The 15476-nt window shown below is 42.9% G+C and overlaps 1 protein-coding gene across 2 annotated transcripts in view; it reads right to left on the bottom strand.

The window, feature by feature from the left end:
* prex1 (phosphatidylinositol-3,4,5-trisphosphate dependent Rac exchange factor 1) overlaps positions 1-15476 on the bottom strand; it is a 68388-nt gene that overhangs the window by 3814 nt on the left and 49098 nt on the right. For both annotated transcript variants that reach the window (XM_023956333.1, XM_023956334.1), the window contains exons 23-36: positions 14982-15143; positions 13239-13449; positions 12041-12326; positions 10172-10390; positions 7807-7895; positions 6906-6988; positions 5501-5591; positions 5282-5410; positions 5157-5198; positions 3983-4200; positions 3742-3844; positions 2510-2653; positions 795-909; positions 9-75 (exon numbers count right to left, since the gene is read on the bottom strand). In XM_023956333.1, coding sequence (XP_023812101.1) covers positions 9-75; positions 795-909; positions 2510-2653; positions 3742-3844; positions 3983-4200; positions 5157-5198; positions 5282-5410; positions 5501-5591; positions 6906-6988; positions 7807-7895; positions 10172-10390; positions 12041-12326; positions 13239-13449; positions 14982-15143 — 1959 coding nt within the window. The remainder of the gene's footprint in view (positions 1-8; positions 76-794; positions 910-2509; positions 2654-3741; positions 3845-3982; positions 4201-5156; positions 5199-5281; positions 5411-5500; positions 5592-6905; positions 6989-7806; positions 7896-10171; positions 10391-12040; positions 12327-13238; positions 13450-14981; positions 15144-15476) is intronic.

The raw sequence follows: 15476 nt of genomic DNA, 5'->3' as shown, positions 1-15476 counted from the left end.
ATATTTACCTGGTCTATCTTCATCGCCGTGGAGTTGGAGTCTGTCGGGAGGTTGGACTTTTCCAGATAGAACGCTCTGTTTGAAAGAAAACACCTGATTTTATTTTTTGGTTTTAAAGTGCAGCTATTATCTGGTGTGCACCAGAAACTACTTTTTTGTCCCTTTAGGGGCTCCGTACATTTGTCTGAAATGCAAAAAAATGATTTTAATAGATAGTGAAGAACAGAATCCAATCTTTACAACTTAAAATAAATCCTATTTCATTGCAAAGTTTTAATTGTAAATTTTCTTCCTTCGTGCCTGAAATAGAAAAACCTTGATTGCTTTTGGTTATGTTCAGAGTTGAAGAGATATGGGTGTAATCAACTCAGTGAAATACAGAAAATATTGGGAATTAAATCTGGATTATGTCTCTTTTAGGACTCATGAGTAATAAACATGCTATGTCTGATGGAAAAAAAAGAACGAAGATTGTACAAACTTCTGCAGGGGATCAGTGAGAACAGTTACAGGTTTTACTGGAATATTTTTATAGACTGGGAGCTTTGTTTAAGACACATAGAACCCCAAATCTCAACTCTTCTGTTGAAGGAATTCTCCTGATTGTGCTCGTTATATATTCGTTTGTTCTATATATTTTCTATTTGTTCATTTTTTGTGTCCCACATAGAGTCAGTGAGTGTGGTTTATTTATTATTTTGGTTGGGGTTGTAACAGAAAAACAAAAAAACAGGGAGACGTCTCTTTGGGTTCAAAGACATCCTGAGCGGCGTGGAAGTGGGCGTGTCCATTACCGGAGTCTGCGGTAGTAGGCCTTGACCTTCTCCAGTGAGACTGCATTGGTGCGCTGCTGCAGCTCCTCCATCTCTGTGTACTCTCGCTGAGAAACTCCCTCCGCTCGCTCCAGGGCTGGAGAGGGAAGCACAAACGCACACATTTATCAACACACGCCGCAAAGATTAGCCATCCTCTGACCTCGTGCTTTCAACATCCGCTTTTTCCTGAAGAAACAGAAAAATAAAAACCCTCCGCGCTGCACTAATACGTAAAAACTTCTAAAAACGGATCCAGAAAGTTGACTTTCTGTGCTCAACGTCTCCTCCAGCGTGTCTGCAGGCTGCCTCCAGTGCCAGCAGGGGGCAGTGCTCTTCCACAAAGCCAACAGGCCGAACGCCTCCGTCTGGGATGTTTCTGCACCTTCTCTGTGTGCTCCTCTTATCAGATTGTTAGTGAGGAGCTCTAACCCACAGAAGACTAATGTCTCTGTGAAATAAAGCCTTTCATTCACGCAGCAACAATGGAGGCTGATGGGAAACTAAGAGGATTGAAGGAGAGAGCAAAGGTGGAAGTGGCCAATAAAAGGCTTGGCTGTAACTTAATAATCGTGCAGAAAGCCATCAGCAGCTGTGCATGCGTGAGAGGCTGATGGGTCTGAGGTGTCGGAACTTTCCATGAAAGCTTTTTGACAACTCGGATTCCTTCAAATGGTGCAAAAATATAACGTACTCTGCAGGAATGTGGTATTTTCCAGCCTCTGATGCTTTCATTAGAGCTGTAAGGAGTAACTGAATACTCGGATATTCACAAAAATGTAAGTACCAATATTTGTGAGATCGCTGATTTTTGATTTTGAGGTGTAGTAAAAATACACTTCAGACAATGTAATTATTGTGCTAGAAATGCAGAATGTTTGATTTAAGTAGATAAACTAAACAAAGCGAATTCTCATTTCCCATTTTCAAAGTAAAAGTATCGACTGTTTTTCTAAGATTAAAAAAAAAATGAAAACAACTTCTGAGAAAAAGCTTTTGTTTTAAATGTAACTGACAATTTATATAAAAATAGAATGAATAATAAATTAGGAATACAATGAAAATCTGGTGATCAGTGATGTGATGTCACCTGATTGGTAAAAGCTGGACCAGTAAAATGTTCTGTAAAACGTTCATCTGAATTTTTTTATTTTTCCCGCTAAAGATTAAAAAAAAAAAAAGTCAGTCATGTTTTCTGTTGGAAACTCTGTTTTTGGTTTAGATGAAAGGACATTGAGTGTTTTCTAGTCGTTGTATTTCTATAGAGGGGTTGTGTCTTCATCTACTATCTTCTCGTCATCGATCTTCTGGATCTGCAGTCTGCTAAACTTTGAGGATGGAAAAAGTGTGGAGAACATTTTCAGGACCTTCTGTCAAATGATCCAAAACAACAGCGATGTTTAGGTTTTGTTTCCTGCTGAAGTTAACCCGGAAGTTGACTTTGTTTACAGTGATAAATGCCACAGTTTTCTTTCTAAATCTTTATTTTTATCTTTCATGTTGTGTTGATCTCCTGTTCTAAATAACATTTATAAATGATGGTATTTAAATACATGTTATAGTTTTCAAACATCCAGTAAAAAGACATACAGAAACCATTTAAACATAAAGAAAGAATCACGGCGTTTGATCTGTGAATCGTTGATCTTAATTCCCGACTCACTGCAAGTTCACCACACCCCACGTTCGGGTCTTACCGCGGGTGAAGAGGACCGTGTTCAATCTGAGCCCGCCTCCGTTCTGCAGGCGGCTGGGCAGCTCGCTGAAGTGACAGCTGTCCAGGTACATGGTGACCTTCAGAGCCTGTCGACTGCCCTCCACCTGGTAACACACAGGTGTGTCTGCAACACACAGGCGGCAGGAAGATTAAAACCACTCTGGATGTCCAGTCAGTCCACCGATTACAAAAAATGTTAAATCACACAAAGGTTTGTTAGATCATTTGACTCCTATGGAGAGATGTTTATGCCACCATGCTGCAAAAACGTTCTAAGATGCAAAGGATAATATTAAATATTTTCTTTCAAATACTTTTCTCTGAATCCAAATTTTTCTTTTGCTTTCAAAATAATATTTGAAAAAAAATACTTTGACCAATCAGGAGCTGTTTGTTGGCAGGTAAGACATTTTAAACTGAAACTTATGAGAGCAAAATCAAAGATAGGAAAACAGCGAGATGAGACTCAACACATGCGAAGACATTAGTGTTGCAAACGCAAACAAACTTTTGAAAGCAAAAAAACAAACTTGAGAGCAAATGAGAAATGCTGTTCTTAGCAAGTGGATCCTGACCAGCTCATTCTCACGCCACGAACAGCAGCGCACAGCAAAGATTATTGATCAGAAACATTTTTACATCAGACACGACCACAAATCTGCACTGACGTCTAAACGACACACCTCTGCATCACTGCCAGTACACAACAGTGAGATCAAGCATCCAACAATACATCTGATTGTCTGCAGGAGTGTTTAGGCTGCAGAAAATACGGACGGTTCAAGAGAAAGTCGTTTTTTGTGTGTGTGTTCAGACGGGACTGTCTCACTGAGCACAGATAGTGGAGTTATTAGAAAAACACACAAAAGCAGTGAATCCGGCTCTGAATCCACACAAACGCTGCTTGCAAGGACGACAACAAGCTGGAGGCAAAGCACAACAACCTTTGTCCACGCAGCCTCCTGAACAAATGTTTGACCTTCAGCATGACAAATGCTGTTCTACCAGCAGCCACTTCTTCCAGAACACGGTTAGGTTTGGGTCACGATGGTTCGTCTTTACAACAATGACGAATGTTTCTACAGTCCTGATCCCTCCAGTGACTCGTCCATTACTTCTGATCAATACTTCGTCTGCAATCCTAACAGCTGTTGGCTCAGAGGCGGTTAACCAGCTGGATGGTCTGAAAGTCTGTCATGGGGGTTATCTTACTTGTAACAAGACACTCGTCTTCCAGCTGCCTGAAGAACACTGTGACTTTGTCCAGATCCAACAGGGCTGCCTTGGTGTCCTCCAGCATGGTGCGCTCCTCCTTCTGACAGCAGAAAGAAAGGCAGCTTCAAAGCAATGTTCTGATTGGACCTCAGCATCAGCGGCGTCACTGATCACACCCGGAGGCCGGATGCTTTTACAGAGCAGCCGTCCCGGCTCAGAACTCGCAACCAGAGCTCACCAGGTGAGGATTTAGCGTGGACTGGAAGTGCAGCAGAGCCCCAATGACGGATATCTGCTCCAGCCACTTGCAGCTGGTTTCCTTGCTGTCTTCCTGGTACTCGCCGGCGTTGTTGAAGCGCAGCCGTAACGCCATCAGCAGCTGTTCGGCCAGCGTGCACAGCGCAGCCGTCGCTGCCTGGCAGAAGATCACATCCCGCCGCAGCTGCAGGGAAGTGTCTGAAGAAAAAAAAGAGATTCTCCTGTCAGACTGATGGAGTTGGCGCCTGGGGGTGGGGGGTGGGGGTGTCATGTGACAGATAGCATAAACAGGTGAACTGACTACTATGCCATCCATCGACAGAGTGTGAGACCTGGACTGAGTGTGACGTCATAGGCATTCAGCTGCCGGTGAGCAGTGATTGGTCCAAGTCGGTCATCAACATTTCTATGGCAACCAGTCTCACCAATCAAGAGTAGGCTTGTTGGAAGGCCACACCCCTACCACCAAAAAGTGGTAGTGTCAAACATTTTGAATGTTGGACATGGGGCCATCAGGCTCCGCCCACTTTGAATAGAGCCATCTGATTGGTCAGTTGATAACTGGAATATCCTGAACTACAGCAAAAATATAAGATAATCAAGAACATGTTTCAAAAAAAGGTATCAGAGCAAGAATGGTTCGTCTTCCAATAGAAGTCTGGGATTTTGGCTTCTTGGAGCCAGCAGGTGTTTCCAGTTTGAAATGCCAGGGGGGAGGGGTCACTCAGTCCAGATTTCATATACAGCCAATAACATTTCCTCTGTTCAAATATAGGTTACAAATCAGATCAATTTTGATTAATGCAAAGCTCCAGATATTTGATTTCCAGAAATGTTGAAGAAATGAGCGAGTGGCGTTGGGTAAAAGTGTCTTTAACCATTAATGGAGGATCTGATTTGCAGTCAGAGACCTTCAGACAGAAGTCCTCAGCTCATCAGATGCTCAACCAACCCTGTTTTGGAGAATGCAGAAAATCTTGGAGCCTTTAACGTTTAAGGATCTAAATGTGTAATGTTTTGTGAATGTAACCCAGTGAAAGACTTTTGAAGAGTCTGCTTTTGCTCCAAGACCCAAATCGGCATGAAGTTGGGACAAATACTGGATTGTCTTGGTTTCTGCTGCTCTCAGTGAACTTGCTTGTTCAAAGACTGACCTGTGCACTTGAGAAGAGCCAGAAGAAGCTGGTTCTTTCCATCTGTTGAAGGGGAAAAAAGACTGAAATGACTGAAACGGCGTATGATCATGTGGTGGGAATGGCTCCAAGGGCGCTCCACTCACCGTCCACAAACCTCTGCAGGCTTTCCACCAGCGTTTTGATGGAGTTGGGCAGGTTCCAAGGGTCCTCCTGGATGTTCTTGTGGATAATGTGGCGGCAGCGGCTCGTCCAGTCTTCGGTTTGGCGAAATTCTGTCCACACAAAGTGAGGAGATGCAGTTTTACCTGCTCTGAACGGAGCCTCTTGGGAGGCCGTGGAGACGCGTGGAGGCGGGCGTGTACCTGGCTGGCTGTGGTCGGAGTAGAAGTGCCTGGTTTCCTCGCAGGCTTTGGTCATGACGGCGCCTTTGAGAAGGCTGTTGATCGAGTCGACCTGTGGAATGATTAAAGCAAACATGTTAGATAAAACCTACAAAGAAGGGGTTTTTCACCCTCCACACGGCTTTTCCCCTTTCCTCATCACACTGCCGTCTCTATTCCTGCATCCTTCGTGTTCAGCTCTGCTCAGTAACTTGTGGCAAAGCTCTCCAACGTCAAACAGTGGCTCTCGTGTTTGTGAGTTGCTGAACAGGCTTGGACATGTGGGAAGAACTACAGCAGCCTGAGCAGGGGCATCCTGTCATCCTGCCACGTCACATTTACTGTATTATCCAGACTATGAAGCACACTGAAAAGCCTCCCTTTTTTTCCAAAAAACAATAGTGCATCATAACCCAGAGCACCTTTTGCATGGCTTAATTCAGGTTCTGTTTACTGAGGCTGCAGAGAGGAACTGTGCTTTTTTACGAGTTGCAAATAGGTTGGGTGTTATGGTGAATAGGCTAACATGGCTAATGTGTAGCGGTATTACATTGTTTTTTAGGTCACAAACAAGTTTTAGAGTTACCATGAACACAGTTAATAAAGTCGGACTGACTTATTTAACTCTTTTGTCTCACTTAATGCACCTTATATATGACACAAGTTTGAAAATAGACACGTCATCGACGGAGCGACTGATAATCCAGTGCAGAAAATTCGGTAAATGTTTTTGGAAAATGTTTGGCTTGTGTTTTGTTTGTTTTTTTCATTTTTGAAGCAGCAGCTCGAGCACTGTTCAGGCATCTAAACGGTTTCAAAAGAACCGGTTTGGCACCGGATAAAATCCAGACGGTACCCATCCATAGTCAAGTCCATATCAGTTTAAGGGTGTAATCAGACTGGAAAAGTCTGTTGGTCTGGACCGGGTCCTGAACCTTGCCTTTGCTCTGTATTCAGTCGAGCTGACTTACATGTTCTGGACCAAAGTTTGTAAACAAAACCATGTGACTAAAGATTTCCCCACTCATTGGCCAGGAATTAAAGGGCGGGGCAAAGCAACGAGAGAATAACTACTGGAACTCCTACGCTTTGCAATCCTAGTCAGGATAGTTCACTTATCCAAATGGTGGTTGTTTAGGTCCAGTCCAGACTGAGGAAACTCGGCACAAACAGAAGCTCAGTCCGATTGAAATTGAACCGAGACCACCTCAAAAGATGGGTCAGAGAGCGGTTCCCAGGCCAGGGTCCGCTTTGGTGTATTCAGACTGATAAATTATGGGGGAAACGAATTCGGATTCACTTTAAGCGAACCAAATGTGTCCCGTCTGAATCCTAAAAGGAGGTTTGATGCAGATCAGATGCAGCTTCATTCAAAGAGCAAACTCACCTGATTGAACAGGTGCTCGAGGCAGCCGTGCAGCTTGTCCTGTTTGTCAGAGGGAATCCTCATGTCACAGGGCAGCTCATCCCCTGGCAGCAAAAAAACACAAACATGGAGATGCAGGAACGGAGTCAGACAGCAGGTCTCTGCAACTTCTACTCAGAGTTCTAAAGGCAGAAACTAAACCTCTTTGGTCTGCTGAACGTCACACCACAAAATGTATGGAGTGATATTTATGCCACCATGTTGCACAAAAAACCTTCCTAGTTGCAAATGAAAATATTAAATATTTGCTTTCAAATACTTTGTCTTTGCTTTCAATGTTTTTTTTTTGCTTGAATTTTTTTTTTGCTTTTCAAAAGTTTGTTTTTGCTTTCAATTGTTATTTTTTTGCTTCAAAAAATATGTTTGCGTTTGCAACACAAATGGGTTCGCATGCAGTGAGACTCATCTTGCTTTTTTTCCTATCTTTGATTTTGCTCTGATGGGTTTAGTGGCTGCCATCAAACAGCTGCTGATTGGTCTATATTCTGACCAAACACAAAAATATTTTTTGAAAGCAAAAAAAAAAAAAAAAATTTAAAAAATTTGGAAAAGAAAAGGTTTTTGAAAGCAAAAAAAATTGAAAGCATAAAAAAGTATTTGAAACCAAATACTTAGTATTATATGTATAGAAAGTTTTGTATGCAACATGGAGGCATAAATATCACCCCATACAAAATGCTGCTGAGTTTAGGTTTTCTGTGACCTCATCTACATTATCAACTCTAAATTTAAGGTCTCTCTGGATCCCAAAAAGCTTTTCTGCACGTTCATGCTAATGGTGAATCAGAATAACATGTTCTTTAAGCCAGGCCAGAAATAATGACTCAATTATGAAAAGGACAAAGAAGAATCCAAGCAATACCTGACCCCATCTCGTCACTCCCCAGGTAGGAGCTGTTGCTTCGCACGCTGGTGTAGGACAGAACTGAATCTCTGTTGCTGTTGCATTCACTGCAGGAAAAAAAAAACCCACAGCCAGTGAACGTCTCACATCATGAAGAGTTCATTTAAATGTTAAACCACGACGAAAATTTTAGAAAACTGCAGCTTGTAATTATGATCCCAAATATCCATCAGATTAAAAATTCTTTGACTGATTTATTATACGAATCCCAAAGCAGCACTTATGAAAAAAAAGAGGCCTCACTACACAGATGAGCAGTAAACATGTCTCTCTTAGATTCTCATATAACATATATGCAGTGTGAACTGTAGTTCCTGGTTTTCTGCTCTTTTCAGAGCTGCCAGAAGGATCAGGCTGGCTCTGGATCGAAGTCTTCTTCATTTCTGCAGCTCTCAGACGGTTTGATTTGACGGTTTTACGTTCAAAGCCCTGCATGATGGTAAACATGTCTGTAATCCCTTTCAAATGGGGAAGGATTCAAAAGCTGAATTAGCAGAAAGAATGGCCAGACATGGACTAGAACAACACTGTTTGGCTTTTTACCTTCATCGGGCTTTGCTCAAACACAAAAAGAGAAAAGCAGGTTTCCTGCTGTTAATCTCGTTTCAAACAAGTCTGAGTGTGAATGAATCTGTGCTGACCGACTGTGAAATCATGGAAATGATATGGTAAACCTGTTTGGACAAACAAATACACATCCTTATCACACTTTTATCCTTGTATATGCCAAAAACAAGTCACGGATGTATAAACAGGTAGATATTCAGGGCATTTTGCATTCAGCACACATCCAGGCTGCTAACGGCTGATAACGGCTCCCTAAGACTCCGGTTCTAACCTGAATGTGCATTTTGCAAACTTTGGAGCTCTAGAAAACATTTTCTGTGATAAGTGGACATTTTAAAGGTTTCTGAGTGAGGATCTGTAAATGCTGCCGCTGCAGCTGGGAGCGTTGCGGTTGGTCTGTCACCTTTGTCCGGCCGGGAAAAGGAGAAGTCCGGATGAGACAGATCTGCTGCGACTGAAGTGAAACCAAGTCTTGAACTTTTGAAGCTGTTTCTTCATCATTTGAGGTTTTTTGCTGCTTTGTCCTTCCTCTGATGGAAGAAAAACCCTGAAAGCTGAGCTTTAGGGAGGGGAGACCCATACGGGTGCTGCGGGTTTTCGGGTTGTCTGGGGTCCACGGAGGTTTGCAGAAAGGAGGGGCTGCCTCTTCAGGGGGGGGCACTTGAGGCTGGTATGACCATCTCAAGGCACGTCATGAAAATGGAACGTCCCATCATCGTGCGTGTACTTTTGACATTCGGGTGATGCTGTCGTTACGCCACACTCTAGTCATTAGTAAGAATGCTGGCTCCTTATTGCACGCATGGGGTGTGCACGCCATACGCACACGCTGCAGGATGTCCAGCCAACTGCAGTTTGTCTAATTTGCTCATTTGTAACAGTCAAGCTGCAGCACGGAGCGTGCACGTAACACGTGTACCTGTAAGGTCATCTGGGCATTAGCTCTTTATCACTAAAAACACATATATCTGTATAACTAATGTTCATATAATATATATTGTTATATATGGCAGCTTCCTTTATTTTCCTTTATGTGTGTTCATATATATATATATATATATATATATATATATATATATATATATGTGCATATCTATATACTCTGCAATAAAAGCGTGAATGTCAACCGTCAACCCCTCAGAGGAAAACACTCCCTGCATTGAGATAAACATTTTAGCCTGAACATGGAAGGTTCTTTCGTCCACTTTTTCCCCGCTCTTCAATCCAGACTCTCAGTAAACACCTCGTCTGAAAGGTGAAAGCACCACACACATTTTCTGTGAATGAGGTCGCTGCATTTCACGTGGCGTGGACCGGCCTTAATGACAGACTGGGGGAGTCGACAACGCCCCAAACATTTGGCTCAATAACACAGCAGGCCGCCACACCAGCAACCGACAGCCACGTCTCAGTGGGTGGTGGAAGGTGGGGCTCGGTAGGGCTCAACCCACTGAAGGGTGTGCACATGCACACACACACACACTGGAAGAACATCTGAATCAACGCCAAACACACAGATGACATAATCAGATCTGACCGACACATTTTGAAGCCTTTATTTAACCCCAGTCTGTGTCAAACATCTGGAAGAAATTCTGGTCTGAAAGGGAAAAAGGGAAGCATGACCGCATGTCGTTTCTCCACTGCAGAGGAGTTCAAGGCCGTTTTTTCCACACATGCGTCATGGATGTTTGTACCGTCTTTAAAGGACAACCCCGTGCAAAGTTAGTGGTTGAGCCCCACAGGCCGACATTACCTGTAGGAGTCTCTGTAGCTCATGGTGTCGTGACCAGAATCCTCCTGGTCCTCCTCGTTCACTTTAAAGCAGACTCTCTTAATGCCCCCCTGCTCTGCCTTGTCCTGCTCGCAGCCATCATCGCAGGGCGCCAGAGGGGGCGGCTGGTTTGGATCGTACACCAGAGAGCCCCCCTCCTCTCTCTGGAGCTCAGTTGGTTCAGTGATGGATGACAGGAGGCTGCAAAAATATGTATATATATACATATATCAATTTTTTTTACAGTGTTTGTCATCTTTTTGAAGCTGCTTTCTTTAGATAAGACAGTTTTAACTGATGCTTTTACATTGAGAGCCGTTAGGATTCTACTGGAGTCCAAATAAACCCAGAAATGTCACACATGCACAATTCACATTGTCACAGCGCTTCCTCAGCAAAAACAGCGGCCGTGCGTCTCCTCCTCTTGATGTTATCCTGGCTTCACTCTCTGTTCCAGTTCCTGTGCCGGGCCCGGCCCGTAAACATTCTGGGCTAAAAGAATGTTCCTTTTGCAATTCCTACAGAACAACAACTTCAAGCTGTTTTAGTCTATAAATGTTCAGAGTGAAGGCCGCACAAACGAAAGCGCCACACCGTTTCTGAGAGGCGTTACACGGACGTTACAGCGGAGAAGCTCCTCTGTTCTAGAGGAGGTAAATAAAATTAATTATAAACATGAAGAAAATCCAACTGGTGAGGAAAACCTTCATTTTCTGACTCCCAGCTTTAATCCTCGTGTTCTCCTAGGAGTCTGGTCTTCAGAGGAAACGGACCATAAAAAAGTTTACCTTAAGGTTTCCATGAACAACAAAATCCTGTAATTCCTGTATCTGTATGCAGAGAGGCTTTTACTTGCTTTGGAATAAATTATAAATATTTTTATTATTTAAAATGTTATATACTTTAGGTAAAAGTATAGAAGTCATTAGGGACTTCTCTTCAGGCTGCAGCACCATTTTCAAGACTTCCCCCCTTTTCATTTGTAAAAGTTAAATCAAAATATATCTGAAGAAAACAGGCCTGAGGCTTTCTAGAAACAAGAAAAGGCACAGATTTATTCAGAATTTGAAGGACCAAATTTTTGGAAGATTCCCAAAGGAGGAACTGTTAGAACCCCATTCATGAAAAATGATGGGATTCTTTGTCTTCCTGTTGGCCATGTTTTCCATCCATCTGTCTGTCTGTCTGGAGAGCTTTGACATAAGTGCTTGACACGCATATGGGCACGTTTAAATCTGACACACAGCCAAACAACAAAGAAAGCCCCCACTGGATCCACCTTGGGTCAGAACCTAGTCACTGGTCAGACCGTAAGGTCAACTAATTGATGGATGAGGCGTCTGCTGCCACGGCCGATCAAGCAGAAGATCATGGATAGAAGATCGCTTCCTCTGAAACTGCCATGAAGGAGCTTCATCCTCATATCCTGATTGACATTTGTCTGTAAGCTTTGAAAAAACAGTGGTGGATTTGGAGAACTTTATCGTTTCACACCAACGCGGAGAGCTTCAGACACAAGAATGTGTTTCTCAGCCTGAATGGGATCCTTAAAAACACAAGCCTCCAGAATGGACAGATGCTGCCAGCATCGTTAGGAAGCAGTGGGGTTTTCAAGCCAAAAAGGAGCGAAATCTAATAAATAAATTGGTAGAAAACCTATGAAGAAAGACAAATGTTTGAGTTCCCACAAAGGTCTTACTTTTACTAATAATCTGTGGAGATGTTCTGACTAAAACCTTCATAAACCTGCTTTGTGATCATGTCTGTGGCGATAATGCGACCCCCGTAACCGAAGACCATCATTTTGATGTTTGGAGGCAGTTTGAAAGGTGATCTTGAGCTGAAACTTACACATCTATCTGAGCAACATATTGCTTCATTTCCCTCACAGCAACATCCAGGCGGCTGTACAAATGAATGTATGAATCCTGCGCCTCCGTGTCCTCCGGCTTGAGCAGGAAACTCAGGCCGCCCTCGCCGTGGACACCCTGCCGGCCGTCCATCACACCCTCCCCATCTTCCAGAGTCACATCCCCGCTGCCATCTGCTTCGTCCCCTTCCAGACCGGAGCAGCTCCAGGAAGGAGCTCCCATGCTGGTCATGCAGTGCAGAGTGTGAGACATGAGGTTGAGCTGAGCTGCAGGAGACAGGAGGACAGCAAATGGACGCGCAAAAAACACGTTAGCGGTGATGCAACGGCAGACGACTTCACTCTGACATTTCCCAGATGTTCAGAACCAAGCAGCCTCTTGAACCTCAACTGTGTAAACAATGAGCCAAAAGAGCAAACAGGAAGTGAAACTGTTCATAGGGTTCAAAGGTCAAACAAATCTGCAGTTCCACCACAAATCCTTAACGTGTGAGGGATTTTTGTTCCCCCCTTTATGTGCATTCATAAAAAAAGTGACGTTAATAAACTTTTTTCTCAGATCAGTAAGGATAAAGGTTTAGTTTCTCCAAAAATGAAACCAGAGCTCAACATGCCAGACGGACAGCTGCTGCGCAGACGGCTGACGGGCAGATCCTCCTTCTACGACGCGAAAAGGCCAAGCATCTTGGAACAATGCAACCCGCACTAGCTAAAGTCTAGACAGCTGGACTCCATTTTCATCTCAGCTCAGAGTAAACGCAGTTCAGAACCAGAAGGTTCCTAATAAACTCAAGGTGCATTAGAACCGCGTTACACAAACAGTCAGACGGGTTCGGATTCTTTGCCATTCAAGCCGGGTCTTTCTTTTCAAAATGCATCTTTGGCAACATTTGCTCACATTTCCTTCAGCTCTCCATTTACTGAGTGCTTCCTTCTCCGCCTTGAGGCAACATCAGTGTGGTTTGAGACTAATGGAGTTTAAGTTAGAAAACACTCATCTCATTTACTAGAAGAATCTGTGTTGGGCTCTAATGGCAAATGAGTCTGATGTCTGCTGGAATACAGTGGGTCAGAGGCTGAGCAGTAAAAGTGGGTGTTGTTGTGTAGAATGATGCTACAGCTGTAAACATGTTGGGATGTTCTCCTACGCCGTGGAATGCTGTTTAGCAAAAGTCCTACCTTGGTCTTGATCCAGACCAAAGATGGAGTTTTTGCGACCGAAGCGGATGCTGAAAGTCCTGCCAGCGGAGGTGGTGCTTTTGGGACAGGAGACCTGCATCAAGTTGATGTGGCAGTTGGTGGGAATGAAGTCCATGCAGCCCAGGGGGTGAGGACGGCCCCCGGCCTGCCGGACGGAGGGCCACACCTTGTTCCTCAGCTCCTGAGCAAACTGTGGGACATTGGACCGAATCATAAAAGTCAATTTGTTTCGTCTTTGATTTGTTTTCCCCATAAGGAAAATCTTTGACTTCCGCACTGAAGCTAATTTAAAAACAGAAGTAGCCGAAGGGAGGTGCACTTCATTGAGTAACCACTAGAGGCTTCATACAAAATCAGTTAACAGTATTTAGACCAGCCATGGACAGTTTTAAGTCATGAACAAATATTTATTTTTTTAGCTTCCAGTTTCCCTAAACTTCTGAGGGTAAAGTTTGTCTTCGTCCTCTGTAAAATACCTGCAGCTGCTTTAAACTTTATTTACACACTAGATTTGATACCATTCAAATGTGAAATGGATTCTGCCTTAACCAATATCTGTCAAAGTGGAAGCTAAAAAAATTTGACACCAACTTTAGCCTCGCACGACATTTAAGATGTGACGGATAAATATTAAAAAAGCGATAATGATAATCAATGATTAGTACATATCGGTATCGTTACTGTTTACTGAAATCATGAATGAATGTTTTCTGAAGATCATCAATTATTTCTAGACACTGGATTTTGTTACTTGAAGAGAATCTATCTGATCAGAACCGGATTTAAAAACACTGTTAAACTATCAAATGAATGGACTCAGTAGGGGTGGGATTATAGAAGCTTGCTTCTTCCCACTCCTTTTCAAGCAATAAATCAAAGTCTACTTATACCTCAGTTAATGATCACTGTATTTAATTAAGCATATATGATTTAAGTGACATTTTTGTTTTGTTTTCTGTCTTTTTAAACTATGCATTTCATAATTTCTGTAACGAGTTTGATAAATATGTGTAAATTCTTTAATGCTTTGACTACAATGCTTGAAATAAATCAGAAAAAAAAAAGTGACTAGAAACTGGTGTTTGGAAATATCAAAATAAACATGAATCTACCGATTCAGCAACTTTATTAGCAGCATCCTTGTAACAGACAGCCGGTTGCTGTTACAATAAATACATATTTGGGGTAATGACTCCCAGCTTTTTTTTTTTTTTTTTTAATGCACTTTTCTTTTATTTCAAAGACAAAGGCTCTCTTTCTGTTTCCTCTTTGGATCTTTTCTGCCAAAACAAAGTAGTGTTAGGTCTGTTTTTTTCCTCTGTGACCCGGCACCAACTGTCCAACGGCCCGGCGGTTGGGGACCACGAGAAACAATGAAAAGAATGACTCTTCATTTAAATTCTCTGATTCTCTATATGTCTCAATAACGTCACTGCAACAAAAAAAAGAACAAAAGGGGGCGGAGCTTCAGACTGAATTAATATGACCGGTGAGTTCCATGTCTGTCCATCTCTTTGACAACTGTGGAAATAAATAAAGTAACTCCAGAAAAAAGTTTCATGTCAGTCTGAAGCTTTGATGGCGCGTCATCATGAATCACGCCAAACATGAACGCACTAAACGTCAGGTCATCATGAATAATCAAAAACATCTTCATCTGTTGTTCAAAGGGAGACGCGGATCAATAAAACAGCTGAAATTTAAGCCCATTACAGTCTGTACCTGCTGGTAGCATGTGATGCGCCGACTGATACTCTCCAGCTTGGTGTCACAGATTTGTCTGAACTCGTACTGTGGCATGGTAACCACGCGGTCGCTCTGGGAGATGAGCTGGCTGCAGTTCCGTACAAAGAGACTGTCATCGCTGCAGAAGGCCTCCAGGATCTGTGGAGACAAGACCCGCTGATGAGAACAGATAAAGGCCCAGAGGTCTGATTTGGCTGGATGGGATCCTTGGAGATATGGCGTTTCTTGCAGCAGTAGCGCAGAGAGAATGCGGTTTTATCTCAACACTTAAACATAGAGGTCGGTGTGCAGAATAAGGAACTTGTGGCGGCCCATGAAAGTCCCTCTTTAAGGTTCTAGATGACACTCGAGATAAAAAAAGACTCAAAGAAAATGTGAGCTTTGTTGCTATGCAAATAAAAGACAAATATAGACACGTTTAAGCAAACAACTCAAAAAAAGATGCATCACCACAAGTGCATTTGAACATCT

Source organism: Oryzias latipes, chromosome 7 (genome assembly GCF_002234675.1).
Source record: "Oryzias latipes chromosome 7, ASM223467v1".
NCBI lineage: Eukaryota > Metazoa > Chordata > Actinopteri > Beloniformes > Adrianichthyidae > Oryzias > Oryzias latipes.
This window is presented reverse-complemented; position numbering and strand designations above follow the sequence as displayed.